This window comes from Garra rufa, chromosome 3 (genome assembly GCF_049309525.1).
Source record: "Garra rufa chromosome 3, GarRuf1.0, whole genome shotgun sequence".
NCBI classification, from domain to species: domain Eukaryota; kingdom Metazoa; phylum Chordata; class Actinopteri; order Cypriniformes; family Cyprinidae; genus Garra; species Garra rufa.
In genome coordinates this window covers 49,077,493-49,103,751 of record NC_133363.1, presented here as the reverse complement: position 1 = coordinate 49,103,751, position 26,259 = coordinate 49,077,493, and the positions used below count along the sequence as shown (strand labels likewise).

General features: G+C 38.9%; 1 protein-coding gene across 1 annotated transcript; it reads right to left on the bottom strand.

Moving 5' to 3' along the window:
* On the bottom strand, positions 1–26,259 carry tnfsf10l (TNF superfamily member 10, like). The gene is made up of 5 exons (XM_073837234.1): positions 25,901–26,259; positions 18,808–18,957; positions 7,390–7,426; positions 7,099–7,200; positions 1–3,207 (listed from the first exon to the last, which is right to left on the bottom strand). The coding sequence occupies exons 1-5, from the start codon at positions 26,096–26,098 to the stop codon at positions 2,753–2,755; spliced, it is 942 nt and encodes a 313-aa protein (XP_073693335.1). The 5' UTR covers positions 26,099–26,259; the 3' UTR covers positions 1–2,752.

The window sequence follows — 26,259 nt, the reverse complement described above, 5'->3', positions numbered from 1 at the left end:
TTCATAAAAAGGCACTTTAATTGAAAACGACACCTCAGACGTATGCTTTAAGGACACAGGTCAGACATTGTAAAATTATACAATAAAGAGGGAGAGCGTGAGAGATATCAGTACATTCTTACCAAGACAGAGACGCAACATTGGTAAACAGTGCATAACTTCTTTCTTTAAATGGAAAACAGTGCCACAGATTGGTGGACAGAAAACTTAACAATCCCAACTAAAAAAAAACTCTCACTGGAAAAGGAAACACAATAGTCTTTTTGTTTCAACTGACAGTTCATGTTGCTCACTGGATTTCACTGTGTTCTGCCCCGCTCAAGTTTTTCACAGCACTCCCGTAAGGTCTCTGCAAAGCTCTGTGAGATTTTAAAGTATGCAAACTATCACATCCACTGTTTCAGAAACCAGTCAAGCATTTAATTAAAAAACACACACTCACATATATATATATATATATATATACACCTAACATACATTTGTCTTCTGTGTTCACATTGTGGTTCTTTGTGGTTCAAAGGGCAAGTCTTGCTGTAATCCGCCTGGATCCGCTGGAATTCAGCCATATTTCTCTTTTCTGGCCACCCCTCACCCCACACTGACCTCCATGTTGTACAGATAGGTGCATATTTCAATTTGTATACACATGTGCACACTCACACAAAACCCTGGATGGGCCGGAGCAGATTGACGGGGATAATGAGCACGGTCAGTGCATGCGAATTGGTAGGATTATCCAGACTCCTTCTGGGAAAATTAACCCAAAAATGAAAATTCTCTCATTTCACTTCAAACCTGTATGACTGACTCTCTTTCGCAGAATGATTTTTTCCAGAACCCAGTGTTGTTTTGGACCCCTTTAACTTTCAGGGAAACATTTTTCAAAAAAGTTCTTTGTGTTCCACAGAAGAGAGCAAGCCATACAGGTTTGGAACGACATGAGTGATGTTTCCACTAAGCAGATGGTGTCGAAGTTCTCACTGGGCTGTGAAGTGATGTGGTTGATGATGTGAAATTGATGAGGTCATGTATGACTTCAACACTGATCTAAAACATACTTTGATCCTCCCTTAATAAGATAAAAGTTAGTGTTTAGATTGAGGGTGGTCTTAGATCAGTGCATAACGACAAGCCAAAGGCACTTTCACACGTATTAAACCTAGTGGTATCTGACGTCACATTCCCTTAGACATAAAAAAAAAGCACCCTGTATGGAGAAATTATGGCATTGCGGAACATTATATGAACTTGCACCAAAAGTATTAAAACCTGCTGAAGAAAAACTCGTTCTCCCCCTCTGGATTAAATCAACATCCAAGTTTCTTAATCCAGACAAATTGCAGATAAGAGTCAGGCGGGATGTTTTGTAATGTGTGGTATAACGAACATTATGTCCGTAGCTAAATGCCACAAAGAGTCTTGGCTCGCTCGCTCTTGCTGGATAATGTGATTTAAGGCACTGTCTTGGCAGGGGCCCTTTAGCTCACTGACTTTATCAGTAAAAACCGGGGCAGAGTCCAGAGAGAAGAAAACATGCTCGTGGTTTACAATGAAACCCAAGCGAGTGTTTGTGCTTTCTCTCAAAAACACCATTGTGACAGCACTTGATCATTTATAGTGGAAAATAATCACCCCCACCCTCTCCTCCTTCAAACACTTTTCCCTCAGAAAAAAAAAAAAAACAGGCTCGTATCGAGATTCACAGCGCCGTTTCGTTTGGAGAACGTCACGGCGTGAAAATCCCATTTTGTGGGATTTTCATGCGAGAACATTACAACGCTTGTACATTCTTTTCCAAACCTCATGATTCTGAATTAAATACAATTATATACACAGGTTGAACCAACCAACCACATAGAGAAAGAGATGAATGTACAACTAAGTGGTACCACTTTTTCAGGGCACTTGGAGTGTGTGCAGCTCTAGCAGAAACAAAGCATTATATGGCTGCGACATTTCAACAAACTGTGTAGCGTAGAGTTCATTTCACCTCGTGAGCAGGGAAGCACGTGTCTCTTTGCGTCCCTCCCTGACAGTACTTCCTCCTGCACCCCGGACCAGACAGCAGAGGGAGACTTGTGAAAATGATTAGTATCTGAGACAAAACGTATGTGCGTTTTATCTTATCTCTGCGTTTTGTATGCGTGGAAGCCATAAATACTCGAGAGAATGGGTGTTCTTAAATCTATGCAACAAGCTGAATTCCTCTGTGTTTATGTGAACTTTTTTTTTAGGTCCTTTTCTTGTCCGGGCATGTTGCTCTGCTGGTCTGACAGGACGGGGAGAATTCCGCAGTCCTGCAACCTGCCAGGATGCTCTTTTGAGGCTGGTAGAGCTGCATACTTCCCCTCTCATCTTTCTTTCCTCCACATTCCCGCTGTCATCATATCTGTTTTTAAAACTGTTTTCGATCCGCCGTACACACAAATATTCCCCTCCAGCAAATGAGAGCTGAGAGTGAGTTCACACGTCAAGCCCTATATTGGCACAGATTCATTTTGTGTGAGTTTTTGTCTCTCAAGTTTTGCTACCGTTTCAAAGATTCACATCTTTGATGTGATTTTGTAGAAATATACATACATTCCTCTGTCTTTAAAACAAATAACCTTATCCGAAACATCTCTCATTCACACATCCTTCACATATTCGAAGTCTTAAAGAAAGGAAAGTTGAACGGTGAAGTTTTTTCTCTTTGGGTCACAGCCCCAAAACGATCCACCCGATGGGTAACATAGTCCCGTTTTGTCTTCTCCTACAGGTCCAGACGGAAAGCTCCGAAGTAGCTAGAAGAGTCCTCGCCGTACACCATTGTTGGAGATGAGACTGATACAAAGACCTCGTCGCCTGCTCGGAGCTCGAACAGGCCGCCCTGGTACACCGAGTGGAGGGCGTATTCTGCGTCCGGAGCCCAACATTTGGTCCCCACTCCCTTCAGGAGCTGAATCGGCCTCAGGTAGGAGGTTTTCTTATAGATGCACTGAACCAGCTGGTGGCTTACGCTGTTTTGGTCACCCTCGCTAGGAGAGGGGTAGCGGAAGTACACCTGGGAGTACAGGTAGTAGCGGCCATCCTGGGGTACGCGAAGGCGTCCGTTGGTCAGCGTCATGTTATGCAGATGGGCGCCGAAGCTCTGGTTGGCCCAGGAACGTACGGGGTGGCGGCAGGACTGGTGCAGATCTGGTTGAGGGGTGAAGTATTGAGTGCCACCTGAACAAAAGGGAGAAGATAGATTTAGGTTAGCATGAAATGGCATTCACAACCCATTTTACTTCTCTGAAGCATGTAGTTTCGAGTGAAACATTTTAGCATTCGGTGCGACCAGTGTGGTTATTGTTAACTAAGACTAAATCTAGATCTAAATCTAAAACTATTAAAGGGTTAGTTCACCCAAAAATTAAAATTAGCCTATTATTTGCTCACCCTCAAGCCATCCTAGGTGTATATGACTTTCTTCTTTCAGTCGAATGCAATCAGAGTTATATTACAATTGTTTAATTGTTCTGGCTCTTCCAAGCTTAATAATGGCAGTGAGAGGGTGTTTCTTTTCAACAGTCCAAAACAAGTCCAATAAAGTGCATCCATCTAATATATAAAGTGGTCCACACAGCTTCACCTGGAACGGCTTCTGTGTACGACTGTTAGTTCAAGCTAGAGAAAAGTGATGATTACGTTTTAAATATGGATATTTTTCTTACAAAAACGCATCCATTCGCTACAGGAGGCCTTTACTCACCCCACGGAGCTGTGTGGAGTACTTTTTATTATTAATGGATGTGCTTTATTGGACTCGTTTGGACTGTTGAAAAGAAACACCTGCCCACTAATATTATAAAGCTTGCAAGAGCCAGAACAATTTTTAATATAACTCATATTGAATTAAAAAGAAGGAAGTCATATACACCTAGGAAGGCTTGAGGGTGAGTAAATAATGGGCTACATTAAAGTTAAAGTAGTTAAAGTATTAAAATGACTAAAACTGAAGTAAAATACATAGACTGAGGTTAAAAAAAAATGACAAAAGCACATAAATTACTAAAATGAAAATTATATATACAGTATAAAATGTAAAAAATGTAGGACATGACTTTCATTTATCGCCATGTGACTGAATTGTTAATTGATGAATTACAAATGTTAATTATGCCTGATAATGATAAGCTGATAATTATTCTTATGACTAATAACTGATAAATTACTGATATTAAAGTTTAATAATATATTGTATAAAGCGAAAAAAATAAATCTAACAAATAGTTTTAAATGCTACAAGTAAATTTAGGTATCACAACATTATAAATGTACAGTATGAAAAATGAATATTACTTTTGAGATTTGCTAAAGATTACATTTAACAGTGGTATGAAATTTATTAGTGTTTTAAAGATTTAAAGAAACGATCACTAAGTAATACTAAAGATATTCTGAATGTGGAAAGGCATATAATTCATGACCAAAAAAAAAAAAAAAACATAGTAGTAAAAAAAGAATAAAGAATAAAGGTTCCAAGACAAGGAGCAGGTGGCAATTAAAGCAAGGCACATAATTCACAAGGTAAAAGGGAGGAATGAAAGATTGGTGGATTGTCTTAAGAGTACAGGAGAGATCAGAACAGGAGGGTATGGCTACACAGGAGAGGAAGTCACAGACAGAGTGAAAAATTGAAGAACAGAGAGAGAAAGGCTGGGGAGGAAGGGAGGTGTAGAGCACATGGAGGAGCAGGCGGCATGTTCCTCAAACACAATGAGCCACATTCCTCACAGAAGATCAATAACATGCTAGACCTGCTCTTTGATTTACTGCTTCAAAAAGTTTTAAAAGGGTCGTTCTTCTGACAAAAGTTGATAAAGAGAGATACACACATGAAGTACAGATGTGTAGGAAAGCCCACTGCTATCACCGCGGTTAATATAGATGTTCTCATGGATTAAGCAGTTTCGGCTTTTTGAAGTTAACGGCATGTGCAATTTTCATAGTGCGTGCATGTGATCCATCATCAAGCACTGTGCAGACAGGTTTGTGAATAATGCATGCACGTGTTACAAAAAAAAAAAAAAAAAAACACTCCCTTGCAGTTTAGCGATCATGCTTGTGACTTGTGCTCCAGATACAAAGCTGGTTTGACTTGGTTTCATTTCCTTCTGGGATGCGTGACTGAATAAATCTCTTTTTTTTCTGGCACGCATGCGGTAAATAAGACTTTGATCTGAGTAGCTTTAGTGGAACTTTAAAGGAACGGACAAGATTTTGGGATATTTAGTGATATTACTGTTATATTAAATAACTAAACAATTTCAAGCTGTCATATAATTAATTTCTTCTTTGCAGCTGTGTGCCAGGCTTTATTGACATGGGGAAGCTCTGCCTGGCAGGATGGATGGATGGATGGATGGGTCATATACACAAAGGGCGCATTAAGCATGTACTGGCTGGAATACACTACACGACTTTTAAAATCTGAACAGATTTTAAAACACAAGACATCATACTCTTGCGACATTATAAATGGTTACAGAAGGAAAACCGGGCATTATATGCAAAATGACAGAAATCTCCAGACTGGCTCTGACTTTTAGCAACCAGCGTCGACTAGTCTACACTGGAAATCAGAGGAAAAAATTTGGGCCAAAGTCATGTAGTGTATTGCAGGCTAAAATATTTATTATGAGTGTACTTTTTGGTCTTAAGCTTTGATCTAAATAGATGAAAAATTAAAAAACCTAAATAAAAAATAGACATATTTGCTACTAACTGAAAATAAGGTGCTAAAAGTACTAAAACTGATATATATATATAAAAAAAAGCTAAAAATGACTTAAGCACATGACAAAATTACTAAAATTAAAACGAAAACTGAAATTATAAAAATAAAAGCTAATTCAAAACATGAATAAATACTGTAATGGTATACTAAAAAACTCTTGATTGTGAGAAAATGCAGGGCTAGACTTTATACAGCTCTTTTTCTTAAGACCTAAAGACTTTTTGATCTAAACTATTTAAAATAAGCTTTAAGTTTAATTAATTATACACTTCCGGTCAAAAGTTTTTGGAGAGGTAAGATTTTATTATTTTTTTAAGTCTCTTCTGCTCACCAAGCCTGCATTTATTTGATCTAAAATACAGCAAGAGTAGTAATATTGTGAAATATTTTTAATATATTAAAATTTATTCCTGTGATCGAAGCTGAATTTTTAGCATCTTTATTCCAGTCTTCAGTGTCACATGATTCTTCAGAAATCATTTTAATATGCTGATTTGCTGTTCAAAAAACATTTAAACATTTAAAACAGTTAAATACATTTTTTCAGGATTATTTGGTGAATATAAAGATCCAAAGATCAGCATTTATCTGAAATAAAAAGCTTTTGTTACATTTTATTAAATTTTTTTGTGAAAAAGAAATTATAGAAATTATTACTTGTATTTAGCAAGGATGCTGTAAATTAATCAAAAGTGATAAATAATATCATAAATATAATGTTACAAAAGATTTCTATTTCAGATAAATGCTGTTCTTCTGAATGTTCTTTTTATCAAAGAAATCATCATAATAATAATTGTTTTTTGAGCAGCAAATCAAAATATTAGAATGATTTCTCAAGGACCATATGACTGAAGTAATAATGCTAAAAATTCAGCTTTGAAATCACAAGCATAAAAATAGAAACCAGTTATTTTAAATAGTACAAATATTTCTAAATTGTGCTGTTTTGCTGTACTTTGGATCAAATAAATGCAGGCTTGGTGAGCAGAAGAGACTTTTTTTTTTTAAAACATAAACTCTTACTGTTCAAAAACTTTTGACTGGTAGTGTATTTGCATAATTTTATATTAATAATGATGTTTTTTATTTTATTAATTAATTAGTTCACATTTACAATAAATTGTCTTTTTTTTAGCTAATTTGATAAGTGTTGATGACTTTAAAATGTGGAAAATAGTCAAAATAAAGAATAGGTGGTGTGTCCAAAGTTTCAGTTGGTACTGTATATACACACACACACACACACACACACACACACACACACACACACACACACACACACACACACACACACACACACACACACACACACACACACACACTCACTCACTCACCCGGTAGGCTGCTAAGGGTCAGGTGGGCTGATGGGCGTTGTGTCACTGTGGTCATAAACTTTGACCCTGATGTATTGTATGAATGAGGCATGGCTCTTGCTTCTGAGGGAGAGACAGACAGTAGACAATCAGTACATTCAAATGCATCATACATTTTTACTGGTGTTACGCAAGACATTTTAACCTTATTACAGTCCATTTTTATCATTCTTCCAAGTGTCTTTAGCATTCCGCTTTACATTGGTGTTGTGATTATGGCAATTATGGAGAATTGACTGATTGTATACTCACCATGTAAAGCCTGTTTGGAGATGATACTGTCTGTAACCTGTGGCAAAAACAAAAAAAGTCCCATTAGTAGAGTGACATATGATGACTCGTCAAAATCTAGATAGTTAACAGGAATGTGAAACTGGATGATTCAGTTTTATAAGCGTGTCTATTCTCCTTTTTGGTTTTTGTTTCTTGTCTCACAGGCATATTAACTGCGGTTAAAGTTTACCTCAAGTTACGAAATTTTATTACACAAACAGTTTTATTTTTTCATCCTTTGAAGACGGCAGTGATCACGTTGTGTTGAGCTGGAGGGTAAAAACAGCTAAGAATAGTTTTTAAGGTCATCTTTCTCAAGGGCAGTTTTTCAGTAGTCTGTGACGGCCATATTTCAACCAGTCAAACCCCAGTATCCAGATCATTAGTCCCACTGGCTGGGTCTTGAACTAAAAACACTCTGATTACTGGCTCATTTCCATCGCCTCAGGCCAGCTTCGGCTCTGGGATTGAGTATGTTCCAAACACTGTCTGATTTACTTAAATTAAACTAATTGAAAACTTTATTGTTTTAATGCAATGATTCAGTCCTTGTCTACATTTTTAATGTAGTCAGTGACTGAATCATTGCATTTAAACAATGCCATGTTAAATAACAGAAAATGTCATCAGTAGAGCAGTGGAAAAAAATATTCCATATAATCCATAAAGCTGTTCAGATTTCAAAAATCTACTAAGTAACAAGCCAAAGTTTAACCCAACACCCTCAGGTTGGTTTTGACCTCTCCTCACATTTTTCTTCCACTCTGTTGAATGCTTGTTGGATAAAGGTTAAATGCGACTTAAACACCAGAGTTACGACAAATATAAAGTTTGGCATGTAAGTTTCACAATTTATTTTAGTCTATAAAATTGATGGTGTTTTGCAGTGTCTGTGCTGACGAACAGCTTTTTAAAGCAAACACTTTTTTTTAATTTTAGCTTTCTGACATGACTGTGTTTGACTGAATCAACAAATAAATGTGTTTTTTCTTATTTTTAAGGAATAATAGTTTATTCCCTTCTCTCTCTTTCTCTCCCTCCCCAGCTTCTCTCTGTCTGGCATCACCCAAGAGCGAGTGTGCGATGGAGTCTCTGTTGTTCTTGGCTCTTTCTCTCTCCTCTCCATTCATCAGACAGTCGAGCGCCTGCAGCCTTTATAACGTGACATAATCTCACCCAGGCCACAGCAGAGATGGATTTCTGACCGAGGCTTTTACTTTTTCACCATTATTTCTGGTAAATGATCCTGAAATCAGTTCCACATCTCACATATGGAGCAGATAAAGGGCTGTTTTACTAGCATGTTCTTGTACATGCAGCATGTCGTACAAGAAAGACAGAGGGAAAAAGAGAACAAGATAGATGGACGGAAATCATTTCAATTGTGCTTATAATTATTATCCTCTTTCCTGCTATGCTGCTTTTATTGTATTTACTCTACTATGTAATGTTCTACTTTTCTAGGTAGATTGGATGGATGTGGTTCTGAGTGGTTGCAAGATGTTTACTAGGGTGGTTGGGGTGGTTGCTAGCACAAAAGGATTATTGGTTGCTCCTAATAAAATTCTGTTGGAATTTCTGTGATAGATAGCGTATGTGAACTGATCGTCTCCTCCGCTTTGCCACTTTCAGAACAAAAATCTCAAGGTATGTTAAAAGAAAGAGTACAACATACCGGAATCCCTATTCTGTTTCATGTAATCCCTAATTGGGTGTTTAAAAAGCGCAAAGACATCATAACAGCATAATGTCACATAACATCACATTTACCTCAGAAAAACACATTCGGTGACTATAAACTCGTTAGTCAGCTAGAAAAATTAACTCTAGAGGGAAGCATTTTGCTAAATATGTGCACATATAACATAGTTGTTATAATTTTTAAGGTTATTCAATGTTTAATTTACGTTTGAATAAACCTGTCAAGTTTTTATGACAGTCACCATTTAAATGTTCATATTTCAAAAAACGAATTGGAGTATAAATATAATTATATAATTGTAACTTTATTATTATAAAAACTGCATTTGTATACAAATCAGTTCATTTAAACCTTCAATATTATAGAGGGTTTGCACTTATGTCACGGTTTGGTCAGTTACCCGGACTTATTGGAGATACTCGGATTTAAACAACAGCATGGATTGCACAATTAAAGTACAACTGAATATATTGTTCAGCTAATGTATGCTGTCTAAACTATGGAAAAAAATGTGTGGAAGCTGCTAAATCATAGGCGCAAGGCAAAATGGGAAATAGGTGGTAGTTAATAGATGGTAAAAATATGTACGAGCAGTAATATTTAAGATATTAGCCCAATATTTCACCCGCCTGACCGGAAATGATAAGAACAAACACAAATGTTGTCAAGATTCTTGCCCTGGAAATCCTGGTTCAGTTTAGCCAACTCAGACAGTTTTTTGCACTCTCCTTTGATTTGTTATAACTTTTGCAGTCTATAGTACTCCAAATATTTGTCCCAGTCTGACCGATTAGTACAGCCCAAGACATGACAATAATTGACCCTTTTCAGCAGCAATAATCAGCAAAATATGAGAGTTTTGTTTGGTTCAGTGGCATTGTTTGCATTCACTGATTGATGACATGTCGTGAAAACTCTCTATAGTAACGTAGTTCCAACTGATTCTCAGTGAATTTTAAGGTATTACTTGAGACTTTTTTTTTCCTTGAGAAAATTTGGCATGTACTGTACCTGATATAATATATCCAAAATAATCTATATTAAATCTTGTGAATCCCAATCGTATCAAAGCGTGAAAACCCAGCCTAGATAGATAGATAGATAGATAGATAGATAGATAGATTTTTAGTTGATTTGATATGACAGAAATTCCACAAAGAATCCTTCACGCAGGCTTTTTTCTGCCTAGGGAGTCAGTGAGGCCTAGTTAAAGTGAGTGCGCAATCTGTTTTCTGGAAAACACAACATAGTTCAGAAGGTGGAGGGCAGAGAACAGCCCCATACAAAGACCTCAACAATAACAATCAACACACCCAGCGTCAAACCTTTGACCCCCTGCATCCGAGCGCCAGAAAAGGCGAACGGCCGAGGGAAGATTTTTCCTTCATTCAAGGAGCAGGAAGCGGGCGAGTGCATGCACGCAGCGTGCGAAGAAAGCCATTAGCGTCCTCTCCAGCTGAGCTCAGTCGAGACGGCAATATAATACTTTAAAACAGCCGTAAGTGCCAGAGTTTGCTCTGTCTTTGAGATACTGAAGGCACAGCACGTTCCGTTCCTCCAGGAGGGTTATTAATAAATAACTGTTGCTTTCCTTGGGCCGTAAAGCATGGCAAACAATAAATCTCAGAGCGCTAGACTTTGCACTGTGTGACTCAGGTAAACGGCTAATAACCCACAGTACTGCGAGACAAACACACACTGTACTTAATGTACACACTCTCCACTGGATAAAATCAGTGCACGCCTGTTATGGGCCTTTGAATGAATGAGGTGTGTGTGTGTATGCTTACAAGTTGTTTCCTGCCATTCTTGGCTGCCGTCTGAGGTCGGCCCCATTTCTCTGTCCCCGGCCCCCTTCACCAGAGACCTCACCGTTCCACTACAGAGCACAACAGTCTGACCTTAAGCACTATGAGAATTCATCTCTCTCGTTTTCTCTTTCCCTCCCCCTCTGTAAAAGTCTGCGTCTATTCACCTGGGGCGGCTGCTCCAGCTGTGCGCAAGTTACAGCTTAGCGTAGTTTTAGCATAAATGAACTACATTACAAACACTAAAAATGTGATCATTGGACTATTACACTTAAATCAAAAGTAAGGCTTTGTATAAACTAAATATTTATGAAATCCTCTGAGAGGGAGTATGTAATCCAGTTTGCCTGCCAGTAATATGACAGAATGATTGGATTACATCAGTGAGAGTGTAATTTGTGTTGACATATGTACATATATATTGTTATATAATTTGGGGTCAGTAAGATTTTTTTTTTAATGTTTTTCGAAAGACATGCTCACCACGGCTGCATTTATTGGTTCAAAAATACAGTTAAAACAGAAATATTGTGAAATGTTATAAGTACAATAAGTATACTGTTGTGGAAACAGTTTTGAGGATAAATAGAACATTCAAAAGAACAGCATTTAATTAATTGAAAACCTTTTTTAAAAATTTTACTTATACTTTTGATTGAATTGAATGCATCCTTGCTGAATAAAATTCTTTAAAAATAAATATTACTGGCTAGTATAAGGCATTTATCTTGGTAAACTATTTCTAAATAAATAAATATATAGGTATGTAATACATTTTTTTCATACACTACCAGTCAAAAGTTTCAACAAGCCTGCATTTATTTGATCCAAAGTACAAAAACAGTACATTTTTACTATTTAAAATAATCGTATTTTAATGTATTTTAAAATGTAATTTATTCCTGTGATTTCAAAAATCATTCTAATATTCTGATTTGCTGTTCAAAAACATTTTTTATTAAGTTGAAAACAGCTGAGGAGAATTTTTTCAGGTTTCTTTGATGAATAGAAAGTTCAGAAGAACAGCATTTATCTGAAATATTTGTCACATGTTTCTTGAACAAATCAGCATATTTGAATGATTTCTGAAGGATTATGTGACACTGAAGACTGGAAATGATGCTGAATTCAGCTTTGATCAAAGGAATAAATTACATTTTAAAATATATTCAAATAGAAAGCAGTTATTTTAAATAGTACAAATATTTCACAATATTACTGCTTTTGCTGTACTGTGGATCAAATAAATGCAGGCTTGATGAGCAGAAGAGAAACATTAAAAATCTTGACTGAATGAAAACTTTGGACTGGTAGAGTATATTAGTGTGGAATTTTGTTTTTATGATTCATGTATTATATTTCAATGAAAATTGATGAGAACTATTTGAATCAACACAGTCAGGTGTCAATTTAAGGAGCTGCGCACTACTAATGGTCATTGAAATTAAATTCAGAGTTAAGCTACTAGACCCCCATGAACTTTATGTCTGCATTTAGGACTTAGAAATGGCTGGTGCAACCCTACCCTGCACTTTAAATACAGCAGTCAGGATTAGTGTTTGTGCCTGTATCTTCCTCCTCTTTTCTCTCTCTCTTGTCAGGGCTCTCTGCCACAGTGACACTTAATGGGGTGTTAAAGATGTGACAGGCTGTCTTCAGTCTCTCTTTTGGTTTGTAGAATGGGCTTGAGGTCTTCCGAGGCTTTAAACCCGACTTAATCTCTCTTTCTTTCTCTCTCCCTCTCTTTTTTTTTTAGACGGAAGGTTGTTGCAGAGCACTCGCTGAAATTCGACTCTAAGTAATACCAGCTTTGAGAGCTCAGCACATATTTGGCAGGAGGCGAGCCATCGTGTAAGTCCACGCAGCGCAACATGAGAACACCAACTGGACCGGCCTTTACTTTATTAACGTTTTTCTCTTTTTCTTTCTTTTCACCCCTTTTCACCCTAGCAAATCTGATGCTTGCATGTTATCAAAGCCAATCCACATATACAAGCTAGTAGTTTCCCGTAGGTTTCTGAAACAAACAATACATTCATCCCCAGAAACCGCATGTAGTAAAACCGACCACACTTTTGCAAACACAGTCCTTGAGCTATGATCATGCGGAAGATAAAGGTTAGAGGGCAGACAGAGATGGCCTTTGTGTTTGTTCTGAGGCTGGCGGAAAATCTTGCGGCTGGCGGAATGCCCCGTGTATGATCACTGCTTTCATCGTAAATCTGTTTCAGACGCCGGTGGTGATGCAGCGCTGCGGATGTGAGCCCGAAGACGAGATGCTTCCTCATCTAATGAGTCATTAGGAGAATCCGAGACAAGAGGAGAACGGGGACAAAACGTCCCATTTAGCTTTGCGGGAAACTGAGGAGGGATTTAGGGATATCGAGAGGACTCAAGTGGCTGCTGCGGGGTCCTGTTCAGGTGCAGCTTGAGCATATAATATTCCTTGAAATGCTGATATTATTTCTGGGCTGGATCGTAGTGGTGTAGCGTCTTTTGATTTGTTGACTTGCGTTAGGCTTTCTCTGTGGACGTGGCCATCTGTTCTGTGAATTATCTTGAACTCTTGCAGGGTTCGGCTCTTGTTAGCTGTGCGGTCATTCTGCATTACGTGTTACACCAAAGCCACGGAAAATCAGTGATCAACAATGGTCAGCGGTTTGCATATACTGCACGTCTGTATACTGTTTGTGTGCTGAGTCCGACTAAAATTGAGAATTTGGAGGACGTCAGACTTTTCTTTTTGCTTTTTTCGAAGCCCTCCATAATAACTACCAGGTGTTCTGGCATTCTCTGGATTCTGAAGGCCTTCGCTTCAGAGACATGCATTTCCTTCATCTCTCTTTACTCACTCATTCGCTGCGAACACTCTCTCGATTCTTATCCTCTCGTTCTTTTTCTGTGTGCTTTACCTCTGCGCTGACATGAGGCTGGAAAAGAGCCCGAAGCCTCGGCATGTGCTTGTTCAGCCTGTTTCTTTCTGTGCAAATATCTTCCCCCTTGATCTAAATCTGAATCTTACTCTCTTATTCATATTGATGTGTGAACATGCACACAAATACATGCACACACGTTTTTTTTTTTTGTATTTTGAGACTTATATACGCTTCTGGCGCTTATGTTCTCTTCTTATTGGCAAAAATCTCTATTATTTGTTTACTTTTTCCACTGACCGATCCCTTAGCATGATCAGGGAATTCTTTAACGCACCATAATTGCATCTCTCAGAAGTGGCGCATGTGTTTTTAATTATGAGGCAAATGCCTCTGTCTCTGAGTGGCAATAAATTGTTTGCAGCCTCACTCAATTAGTAGTGAAAGATTTGACGGTACGCACGGGCTGTTGCGCATGGCGGCGGGAGGGAAAGGGGTAGGACGGGGCTAGACATGCTCCGTAAAATCTGATAACATATATTCCCGGAGCCGAGGGACTTGGGTAAACAAAGGGGTGGCACGGAAAATTAATAAGAAAAAAATGGCAGAAGTTGCAACACTTCCACCAAAATAAAAAGCTGAAAGTCATTATGAACCTTATTTACTTTCTAAACAAATGTTTCCTGGTTTTATTGTGAGTGATTCATTGGTGCGGATTGTTCCCAACAAAGAATTTAAATATTTTTTAGTTTTCTGCTGATGTCAACTTAGGCCATGTAGGCTGTTGGATAATGTTAACCAGATTTAATGTTAACCAACTTTATTTAGTCTGACACGGATGGATAAAATTAAGTAAGGACACACAATATATCAGCACCATAACAGTAATGTTCTGATATATATATAAAAAAAAAAAGTAAATTACATTTTAAAAAATTACATTTATAAATATAGTAGGGGTGTTTAATGATTAATCGCAGATAATCACATACAAAACAAAAGTGTTTGCACATATATATATATACATATATATATATATATATATATATATGTATATGTGTGTGTGTGTGTGTGTGTATTTATTATGTATGTATATTAAAAATATTTATATATAATGCCAATTATATGAATAGAAAAATATACATGTAAATACATGTTAATATTTTCAAAATTTAATGTGTGTACTGTGTATATAAATATACACAGTACACACAGATATTATATAAACTAAAACTTAACTTTGGATGTTGAATAATTGTTTAACAGCACTAAAATATATTAATATAGAATAATATAGCTGTTATGAGTTAGCGTGCTGGAGAAGACGAGACGAGACGAGGTATACTATAAACACTATTACATTTAATAAAGTCTTTAGAATCACAAGCAGGAACAGGCAGGAACAAAAATACATCCACACACGATCGACATCAAACATTTGCAAAGACCGACAGAGAACTCAAGAACCAAACAGACTTATAAAGGGTGACTAATTACCAAGACAGGTGCCGGGAATCACACACACGATGGGCTAAACCAAAAGACACAGATCAACAGGGGGAGACAATGGGCGAAACCAAATACATAAACAGACATAACTGTGACATTACGCCCCCCTCCGAATAGGCGCGTCCTCGCGCCGTAGAAAAAGAAAGACAAAACAAAAAAGAAGGGCGAAAAAACAGAAAACCAGAGTCCATAATGGAGGGGGCTTCGGCGGAGGACGCCACCCCAGGAGGGGGACCAAAACAAAAGTCCAGGTGAGAAGACAGACAGTCCAAGGGGGCGACGATGGTGGGAGGAGCCAGGGATCCAGGGCAGGAGGAACAGACCCAGACCACAGCCAGGATGACGGCCCACGGAGAAGCCGACGGAGGGAGGAGCCATGGTGGAAGAATGCATGCCGGCTCCATGGGGCCGACCGACGGAGGCGGAGCCGGTGGAGGAGGAGCCCGAGGTGGAGACGGAGAGCCGAAGATCCAGGGTGACGCCGAGGCTCCGGAGGGCCAAGGTGGAACAGGAGGCTCTGGCGGCCGATGCGGAGGCGGAGATCCGGAGGTCCGCGGCGGAGCCGGAGCGACAGAGGATGGAGGCTGTGCCCGCAGGAAGGAGGAGTCCCAAGGAGCCGGTGGGACGGCGTGACGAGGCGCAGCCGGAGGAGCAGAGTCCTGAGGAGCCGATGGGGTGACGACTGACCAGGGCGGAGCCGGAAAGACGATGGAGCCCGGTGGAGCTGGTGGATCGACGGGCGATGGTGGAGAGGAGGGCGTCGAGAGCCGTGGTGGAACCGCAGGGTCGAAGGGCCGAGGCGGAGTCCTGGACTCGGAGGCTGGAGGCGGAGCAGAGGGATCCTCCAACCTAGACGCCGATGGAAACTGGCAGCCCCGCGGCGAGCCCACTGCACAGGTGGTGAACTGAGGGTGAGCTGAGGGGCTGTCAGGGGACAGCGGTGTGCAGACAGACATGGGTGTGGGCTGAAGAGGGTGGTTGGGTGGGAAGTTTATGTCTGCCAGTGGTTCCGTGAAAAAGTCTATTAAATCACATGATTCATGCACAGACACTTCGGAGAAAAAGTCAATTAAGTCCCCAGAATGATACTCAAGCTCACCCCCAGTGGTGGTGCAGTGGGCAGGGCTCTCTATCGCCCTCTCTTGCTCCACTTGACACTCCACCGTCACGGATGTTACAGCCGGCTCTCGCACCTGGTCCGATGGCTCAGGCTCTGTCGCTCTCGGCTCTGGCTCTCCATCGTCGGTGGGCTCGGGCTGCCACTCCGCCTGTCGGGGTGATGTTGGGCTGGGTTCTGGGTCTGGAGTGGGGCTGACGTCCTCTTCGACGAAGTCGATAGTCCAGGATGATTGACAGGACGCCAACACCCACTCGATGTAGTCCGGCAAGCTCCCAAGAGGACCCTTCCCGGATAGCAGCGCTTTGGTGGTGGAATTTAGTCCAAAGTGATAGTAGACGATAAGGCTGCTATCCGGGGAATGAGACTGGTTTGCCAGGAGGAGAAACTCACGTGTGTGGTCCTCAAGGGAGCGTTCCCCCTGCCTCAGGAGGAGAAGTTGCACTGTAGTGTCCATTTAAATCAAAAAACAAAACACTGAGAAAAATGAAAACGGAAAAATAAACGCAGGAGAAGGTGCCGGGTAAACTGTTGTAGGTCGGTCTTTCTGTTATGAGTTAGTGTGCTGGAGAAGACGAGGCGAGACGAGGTATACTATAAACACTATTACATTTGATAAAGTCTTTAGAATCACAAGCAGGAACAGGCAGGAACAAAAATACATCCACACACGATCGACATCAAACATTTGCAAAGACCGACAGAGAACTCAAGAACCAAACAGACTTATAAAGGGTGACTAATTACCAAGACAGGTGCCGGGAATCACACACACGATGGGCTAAACCAAAAGACACAGATCAACAGGGGGAGACAATGGGCGAAACCAAATACATAAACAGACATAACTGTGACAATAGCATTGCTGAGCATGAGAAGCTACTATCAAAACTAGTGCAGTCAAAATTAGTGTGTTAACACAGGCGATAAATTTTTCAAGTTTAACGGAATTAAAAATATTTAGCGCAGGGACAGGGCTAGGGTTGGCCACCCTATTCACAACTGCTGCTTCTGTCTCTTTTTTTATTGACAAAAAGTGCTTTTATTTAGTCGCTAAATGTCTTTTTAACCACATCAAATAGGAGGCTTTTCAGACGTGCAATCCAGGGAAAGGTACAGGTGACAAGGGAGCTTCAGTAAAACAACAGTGAACTGTGGTCAGATGAGATTTTGTCAGGCCTTGTGTCAGTAAAAACTAATTTTCCTGTCCTCTTAACTGTTATACTTTCAGCAAATTAAAGTACGAGCATGGCATGCGTGTCAGATCCACGTCACATTCAGCAGTGGTAGCTCTTAAAGTAATAGCAGCCAAATAATCTAATAACCTGCTGTGATATCTATTAATCAAATAACACAAGAAAAAAAGAGGAAATCAATAACTTTTGTAGCTTTAAGGATTCATCTATATTTAATTTAGTATTTAGTGTTTGATAACTTTATTCGTTTTCTGTGTATTTCCTACTTGCTGAAAGGCACAGATAAATCATGGGTTTATGTGAACATTGTTTTAAGTTCACTTAAATTAGAAGTTGTCATTTTAAAGTCTAATAAATGTTAAAAACGTATAGCTCTCAATTATACTGTAATGTTGAATGCTATAGTCAATGGTTAAATATTAGGAGAAATAGGATTTCCTAGAGATATTGGTATCAGTTCAATCATAAAACAAATATTTACCAAATATTCAAAATATACTATCTTTATATTGTTTCTACAATAATTGTAAGATTCAGTGTGAAATTGTTGCAATATAAAAGTATAAAAGTAATGTAACTTTAATGTTAGGTGGGATTAATCACGATTAATTTTAGTTTTTTTTTACTGATTTCTTGTGTTTAATGTAAATAAGTGTTTGACTTTACTACTTGATGGTTTGCAAGTCTAATCACACCTTTACAATGAGACCAAGCCTTAGGCTTCCAAACATGTCAGTTTTATTAATGTAACCACCACTGGAAGGCTGTGAGGGGAAAAAGCTGAAGCTGAAGGGATAACCAGCCACGCCAGGGGAAAACCAAGCCATTTCCTTCAAATCTGAGCTCTGACTGCTTAGACTGGTTCATGTTCGGGACAAGGGGGTGAGTCACCCTCGACAATGCTGCATATACAAGCATAAATGCTTGAAAAACTCTCCCATGACTCAACCATCCACTTTTCTTCCCTAAGGAGATTGTAATCACTTGCCAGGACACATTTATGGTAACAGCAAGTTGCTTCATGCTGTGAGGAACTTCACTTGAAACTGTTGTCTTCAATTGTGCCCACGCATTGAAAAGGCAGATGATGTTTTTAATAGCCGTTGTTACACGGCTTGCCTCAACAGATATCCTAACAAATGAAAGCAGAAAGTTGTGCAACAGGTACAATCAAACTGAGATGTGAACTCACCTTAGATATATAGGCTTTGACACCCTCAGCTAATTTGATGCAAGGCTCTCCAAACAGTTGGGCCAGATCTTCAGGAATGTCCCGGTCTTTATCCAGGGCATTGAGCAAGCCCAAGCACCGCAGTTCTTCTGTAACCCCCTGATTTTTAACCTGCCAATAAGAGAAATGTTAGAAAACAAGCACAAATCACATGCAGTGCATTAAAATGTGGTTTGAATGCAACGTCATCCCAAGGAACAATAAAAACGGCACTTTAGGAAGCAAACTGGGAAACAATCAAGAGGGAGCTGAAGGCATGCTCAACAGGGGAAACAATCTGCTCAAGGCCAGAGCGCAGGCTGAAGATCAAAATGAGGCCATGTATCCCTCTTGACCCTTTCCAGGAAAGTAGATGAGAACATCTGCAATGGGACTTTCTATGGAAAGCCAGTGGTGTACAAGTTCAGCTCAAGACCTTGAGCCAGCTGGAGAGGTATGTCCTACATAATGAGGTACTTTCGAATGACCTTACTGTGAAACCCTTGCTCTTATTTTTTTGTCTCCTTATCCTCTCTGTTCAGAAACTCAGAGCCTCTCCAAGAAATATGTCGCCAGTTAAGGATCTCTGTGTGCAATTTTGAGTCACGGTCCGCCAAAGCTCTTAATGACTCTCTAGTCGCCGGTGGAGCGTGGCAGCAGAAGGTGTGTTTCGTTAACTCTCGCCGCGTTACGGTTTTCAAAGCGAGCCGGCCAGGTAATGAGGGTCCCCCATGTTGAGCAGGGCTGCACTCACAGAAACAGCTCAAGACTGATCTGAGGCCAGTTTCGCAATTTCTTGTGTGACCACACGAAGGAGGCTGGTCCTAGTTCTGGAAGGACTTACGCTTACGGGACTAGGGCCAGGCTCTTTTATATGTGTTGATCGACAACCTGTTTGCGGTTTTGTCTCAGGGGTAAGCTTGGGCTGGTACTGGATCAGCATATTAAAACAACTTCAGCATAAGCGGAAAAGTACATTAATAAGAAGGCTAGATTTGTGACACTTTACAGTAGAGTTTATTGTGTTATTTTTATTAAATAGATTAGGTTTCAATACAATATGTCACCAGGTTACTATTCTCTGGCTAACAGAGGTGAGCTTTATCAAAATTGCAAAAATGATTTGTGATAGTTTTGAAACAACAATAGGAATGTGTTCCATTCATGATGTATATTTTCTCTTTATGTAAAGATATAAAGCCTTTCATACACTACCATTATTTTGGTAAGATCTAAATGTTTTTAAAAGACGTCTCTTATGCTCAGCAGTGCTGCATTTATCTGATTAAAAACATGTAAAAAAAAAACAGTAATATTGTAAAATAGTACCATTAATTATATATTTTAATATATTTTAAATGTAATTATTTCTGTGATGGCAAAGCTGAGTTTTAGCAGCCATTCCCGTTTTCAGTGTCATGTGATGCATATGCTGATTTGGTGCTCAGGAATAATTTCTTATAAATATCACAGTTGAAAACAGTTGTGGTGTTTAATATTTTATTGGAAACTGATCAATTAAAAGAAAAAAAAAATTAAATAGTATGAATGCTGCAAAAGTACAGTTCATTTTTAGTTATTTACAATACCAGTCAAAGTTTTTGAAGAGTAAGATTTTAGTTTTTTAAAGAAGTCTCTTCTGCTCACCAAGCCTGAATTTATTTGATCCAAAGTACAGCAAAAACAGTAAAATTTTGAAATATTTTTTACTATTTAAAATAACTATATTCTGTTTGAATATATTTTCAAATGTAATTTATTCTTGTGATCAAAGCTACATTTTCAGCATCATTACTCCAGTCTTCAGTGTCACAAGATCCTTCAAAAATCATTTTAATATGCTGATTTGCTGCTCAAGAAACATTTCTGATTATTATTGTTCAAAATTAATAATAATAATAATAAAGCTTTGGTAACAAATCATTCTAATATGGGAAAGGGGAAAGAAATTATAGAAATTAATACTTTTATTTACCAAGGATGCTTTTAATTGGTTAAAAGTGATGATGAAGACATTTCTAATGTTACAAAGGATTTCTATTTCAGATAAAATTCTTCAGAATTTTCTATTCATCGTTTTTTTTTACCAGCAAATTAGAATGATTTGACTAATAATGTGATAATGTGATAACTAATAGAATAAATGACATTTTAAAATATATTCAAATAGAATACAGTTATTTCAAATAGTAAAAATGTCAATTTTTACTGTTTTTGCTTTACTTAGGATCAAATTAATGCAGGATTGGTGAGCAGAAGAGACTTCTTTAAAAAACATGAAAAATCTTGCTGTTCAAAATCTTTTGACTGGTAGTGTATGTTTCTCATAAAGGTAACATTTACCACCTGAGCTATGTCTAAGCTTCTATTTTCACCTGAAAAATAAAAACGCCCTCTGAAAAGCCACGGTTTGATCACAAAAATCTAGTTTACCTGATGCGTCATATCTTGTACTTGCATGTACTTGTTCAAAACCTTTTAACTGTAAACAACGACTTGCTGTGTAAGTACCTACTTCCGCGTTTTTCTCTTTTAGAATTGGGTCAGTCAAACGTGCCCTGGATGGAATCTAAAGTAATGTCCAGGGTGTGGATAAGAGTGAGCCAGAAATTGATCATTTGTCATCCTGAGTAAATTCAACAGCTCTGGGTCAACGCTGCTACACCCTAATACATGTAAACTCTGACAGTATTGCTATACGTAATTGTTCACAGATGTAGCTCGAAATGCACTAAATGAAGTAAAATCAACAAATTGAGTCACTGGTAGTGAAACTAGTGGCGCTCCTTAGGGTGATCCCAGAGAGGGCAGCAGGAAGTGGGGAACAATGCTTCAGTGTTAGCCCTCATTTCTGTAACTGGGGAAAAGAAGCCACCACTGAACTTTCTGCTTCACTCCACATCCATTGCTTTTTTGGGAAAGGATTAAATAAGAGAAACCAGGCGTGTAACTTAAATCCATGCCAGGGGCTCTCTGTCTCTGCATCTCGCTAGAACGTCTCACCCTTCCTCTCTTTTTTTGACTATTCCTCATCCATGTGTATGTTTTCTCTAGATCCCCCCCTGCGGTCTCAAAGAAAGGAAAGCAGCCTGAAAGTTGGTGGTGATCTAAATGATCTGCAAGGGCTGAGGCGCTGCAACTCCGGACGAGTTCCCAGAGGGCAACAGGTTTGTCTAAGCAGGTCTTCAAAGGAAATTCCAGCCAAATATTCAATTTGTGCGCTTGGCAAGGAACAAACTCTGAGGAGATCGTTCTTTTTGTCTTTCCTTCTCCAGAAGACCACACACAAGTCAAAACCTCTCTCTCTCTGGCCTTGGGTCGACTAGTCTCTAAAAGCAATAAATCATGTCCTGTTAGGAAGGGAACCCCCTTTTTGAGAAAAACTTTGGTTTTTATTTAGACTCAGACAATGCAAAGTATGCAAACACGTTCAGTAGGTGCTTTCCTCACAATGACGAGTTTCTCTATAATTAGCTCATGACTACAAGTGAACCTTGATATAGGCGTGTGACACAAACAACGAGTTAAAACTGATAAAGTGCATGCTCAGCATGCCATTGGCCCTCCAAAACACACCTGTACATACAAACATTCAACTTTACAATGACCAGTGCCATTGTGTGTGGCAAAAGCCTTGGTAGCCAAGGGCAACAATCCTTTTTTTCTCATAATCACCTTTGTTATGGCTTCTCTCATTGGCTCATAAATCTCTGGTAAATGGCCAATGAAGACAGGCCTTATTAAGAGTCTATTGTGATGCGTTTTTAAAGCCCTCTGGGTGTTCTATGAAGTCTCGGGCCATCACCGTCCCGTTCTGCTCTGTCTGACTGAATGCTACACTTCTAGAATACTAACTATGTGCTTGTCAGTGGACCCCGGCTTCTTTTTCCCAATCCAAAAGGGGCCCCAACAGTCAACTCACCCTGCTAGAATATCTAAGTACTTCTGAGAAGCAGGATTTGTGTTTTTTTTCCCCTCCACATGTAATTAATACAGAAATTAAACATGACATGGACAGATTGGAGTAATTATGAATTTATTTTAACTCAAGTTACTCGACTGAATAGCAAGTTTTAGCTTCCTTTAGGGGCTAATCACGTCAGAAACATACTTTTTGCGTTAACTTTGATTATTGTCAAATAAAAAAGCCCATATGTGTCGGTGGAACGTTCAGTACGCAGAGTTTTCATTACTGTGTGTGCTAATAGCACGAAATGAGGGAGTAGCGTTGTTTATTACCAGTCCTGTTGGTGTAAACAAGTCTTTGTTTGTCTGATAATGGAGTAAAATGAAGGTGTTTACTCGTCTTTTAGGACAACACTGTGAGCATCCCATCTGGTCAGTGCACCAACAGTGAGCACAGGATATTTATGTTAGTGCTGAAGAATGTTCATTAGGCAACAGCTGTGTGCAAGTGAGAGAAAGCCAGTGCATATGTGTCTTTATTTTCTCACTCAGTATCTAGCAATTCTTCCCTTCTTGCTTTTTCAGCTTGTCAATGTGTTGAATTGATGACTGTCCCTTTGGAAAAAAAGATCTTTAATCCTTCAGCAAACACCACAGTGCTGTTTAATCCTTGAAAATATTTTCCTAAGGCTTTTTGTTCATGTATGACTGAAACTTTATCATAACCAGGGGCTCCGAAGTAGGCCAGGCGATATTTCAAACCCCTCTCAGTTTTATTAGAAAAGCCCATGTCTTGTAAGCTACACGAGATTTATACTGAGAAGTGAATCATTGCTTGGCCTAGTTTAATTCATTTAGGAACGACGGAAATAAAAACATCTCTGCACTCCCTAATCAATTTAATTGTGGGACGACAAATGTCTTAAATATCTCAAAGTCACTTTATATTGATGAAATTTATCCAAGCTTTGTCCTCTTGTCCGTTTTAAGGTTGAACCAGTCTGTGTAGCACTGGAAGCTCTCCATGCCTTCTTTGGGCCTGGCAAACACAACGTAACTTGAATCCGCAAAGAATTATCAGAGAAAAGCAGCCACAATTAGCTATAATTATATGTTCTACATAAAAACCACAATGTTACAGTGAGAACCAGAGCGAAAGACAGAATAAAATTGAGTAAGAATAAAAAATCAAACATGAGGGAGAGGGGAAAACAAGAGGGTGAGAGACTGAGACGTTGTGGATCTTGGCAGTGGAAAATGTCATAGGAGGTTTACCATGGGGAGCCTGAGAGGAGACACACATTTGCTTGCAGGGTATTGCTTTACAGTGAATTTCTGGTATTGTTGATGAGAGGCCTTATAACATGTCGGTTGAGGGAAAAGGAGATTGAGGCTGGTATAAACTGCAAACCGCTTTCCAGCTCAATCCGACACCTAATCTAAAAGGATTTTGTCAATCGTAGTTACTTATAAATAGGTCAGGCGTAACTCTGCTTAAATCCAACAGTGACAACTTGCGTGGGAGCTTCTGATGTTTCCCTCCCTGTTGTGTTTACAGTCTCACAGTGTGACCGTGAATTAACCTCACTTTCCTTTTTCTTTCAGAGTTGGGGTTTATTTGAAACAGTCAGTCTTATCTCACCAAGTCGTATTGTTTATATGAAGTTTTGTTAGTAACTTCATGGATTTTTCATATTTAATCCTAAAATAGATTCCGAGTTTATTAATATTCAACCTCTATTACTAAATCCTACCTCAACTTTACTTTCTACGTTTTTCAACATGGTTAGCTTTCAAAAATATGGGTTGGAGTATGATTAAATGCATTTCATCAAAAGGCAGAGTATGTTTGATATGCACAACTTACTGTCTTGTATATTAGTCATTTTGAAAAGGATACTTATCCAATAATCTCAACATTGTGATTCTGATTTATAGAATATGTCATGGTGCTTTGTGTATTTCATAAGCACCTGTTGGTATCTATTTATTGTGCTGAATTACGACATCCAGACTAGGCAATAAAACACGCATATGAACTTTTGAAGAAAATGACTGTTGCAAAATAGCATGACTTCCTTGTCTCGGTCTTTTGATTGAGTAATCCTCTTTTTGTTGTGTGCAAATTTGCCAAATTAATTCATGCTGTTAATAATCTGAAACTATTCACACTGTCTTTGTTCTAGAAATATTGTAGACATTTGTTGTATTGTACTTTTAATAATCATAATAATAGGCATTTTTAATATGTGTAATATATTAATAATTCATATGGTTTTGATTTTTATTCTCATTTAAATATTTGATTAAATGTGACCCTGGTCTTAAGTAACAAGGGCATATTTGTAGCAATGGCCAAAAATGCATTGTATGGGTCAAAATGATCAATTTTTCTTTAATGCCAAAATAAGTATAAATCATGTTCCATGAAGATATTTTATTAATTTCCTACTGTAAATGATCAAAACCTAATTTTTGATTAGTAATATGCATTGCTAAGAACTTCAAAGAAGCAAAATACTAATCAGTCTTTTAATTTTTTTGCACCCTCAGATTTCATTAACTACTTTTAAATAGTTGTATCAAATATTGTCTTATCCTAACAAACCATACATCAATGGAAAGCTTATTTATTCAGCTTTTAGATGATGTAAAAAAATTCAATTTCAAAAAATTGACCCTTATGACCCCAGGGTCAATGTGATTTTATTCTTCTAACAATTTGATTGAATCATGATGTTGACATTTAGTGAAAGTCTTTAACGTAAATACTCACAAATTAAAAACAAATTATCAAATTAAATGACAAGAATGAAACCTTTTCTCATCCCAATCCCACTGATTTGCTTTCTTCAGTTTTGTTAATGCCTATCCTAACAGCATTAACTCTGTATCTTGGAATATGAACTGATACTTCATCTGCAACTTGGTAAAAGTTCTCCTCTGCTGCAAACCGTGTCACAAAACTTAGTCAGCTGCTTACATTGACAGCATTTTGCGGCGTGACGGACACGGGAAACACAAGTAAACATGCTGTCTATGCAGTGAACGCGCCGTCGCCCCGAACGCGCCTGTGATGCCCAAAAATACTGGCACGAAACATGCTAAATTAAAAGTCACGACCCTCGTTAAGAAAACACTCAGAGCAACTTTAACAACTTTAGCTTACCTGCGATAAAGACATGTTTAAGTAGACAAAGAGTCCGGTGGTCGAAGCGATCTGCAGCACGACCACCACGATCACCACCATCGCGATCCATAACTTTGACGGCGAGTCTCGAACGCGTCCGTTCGCCGGGACCATCATGTATGTGGTGGACTCGCTGCTGACCGACCTGAAGTAATCCTGGTTGTTCTGAGTAGCCATGGCATTCCTAAGACGCGAGTAGATACGCGGCTGGTGACAAACAAATAGGAATCAGCAACAGGACGTTGAATAAACTCCTTCTTGTTGGCTCAGAGCGGCCGTGGGAGGGCAGAGTCTGTTCCACACTCGCGTGCAGTCACTAATACTGGAAGACTAGGCTT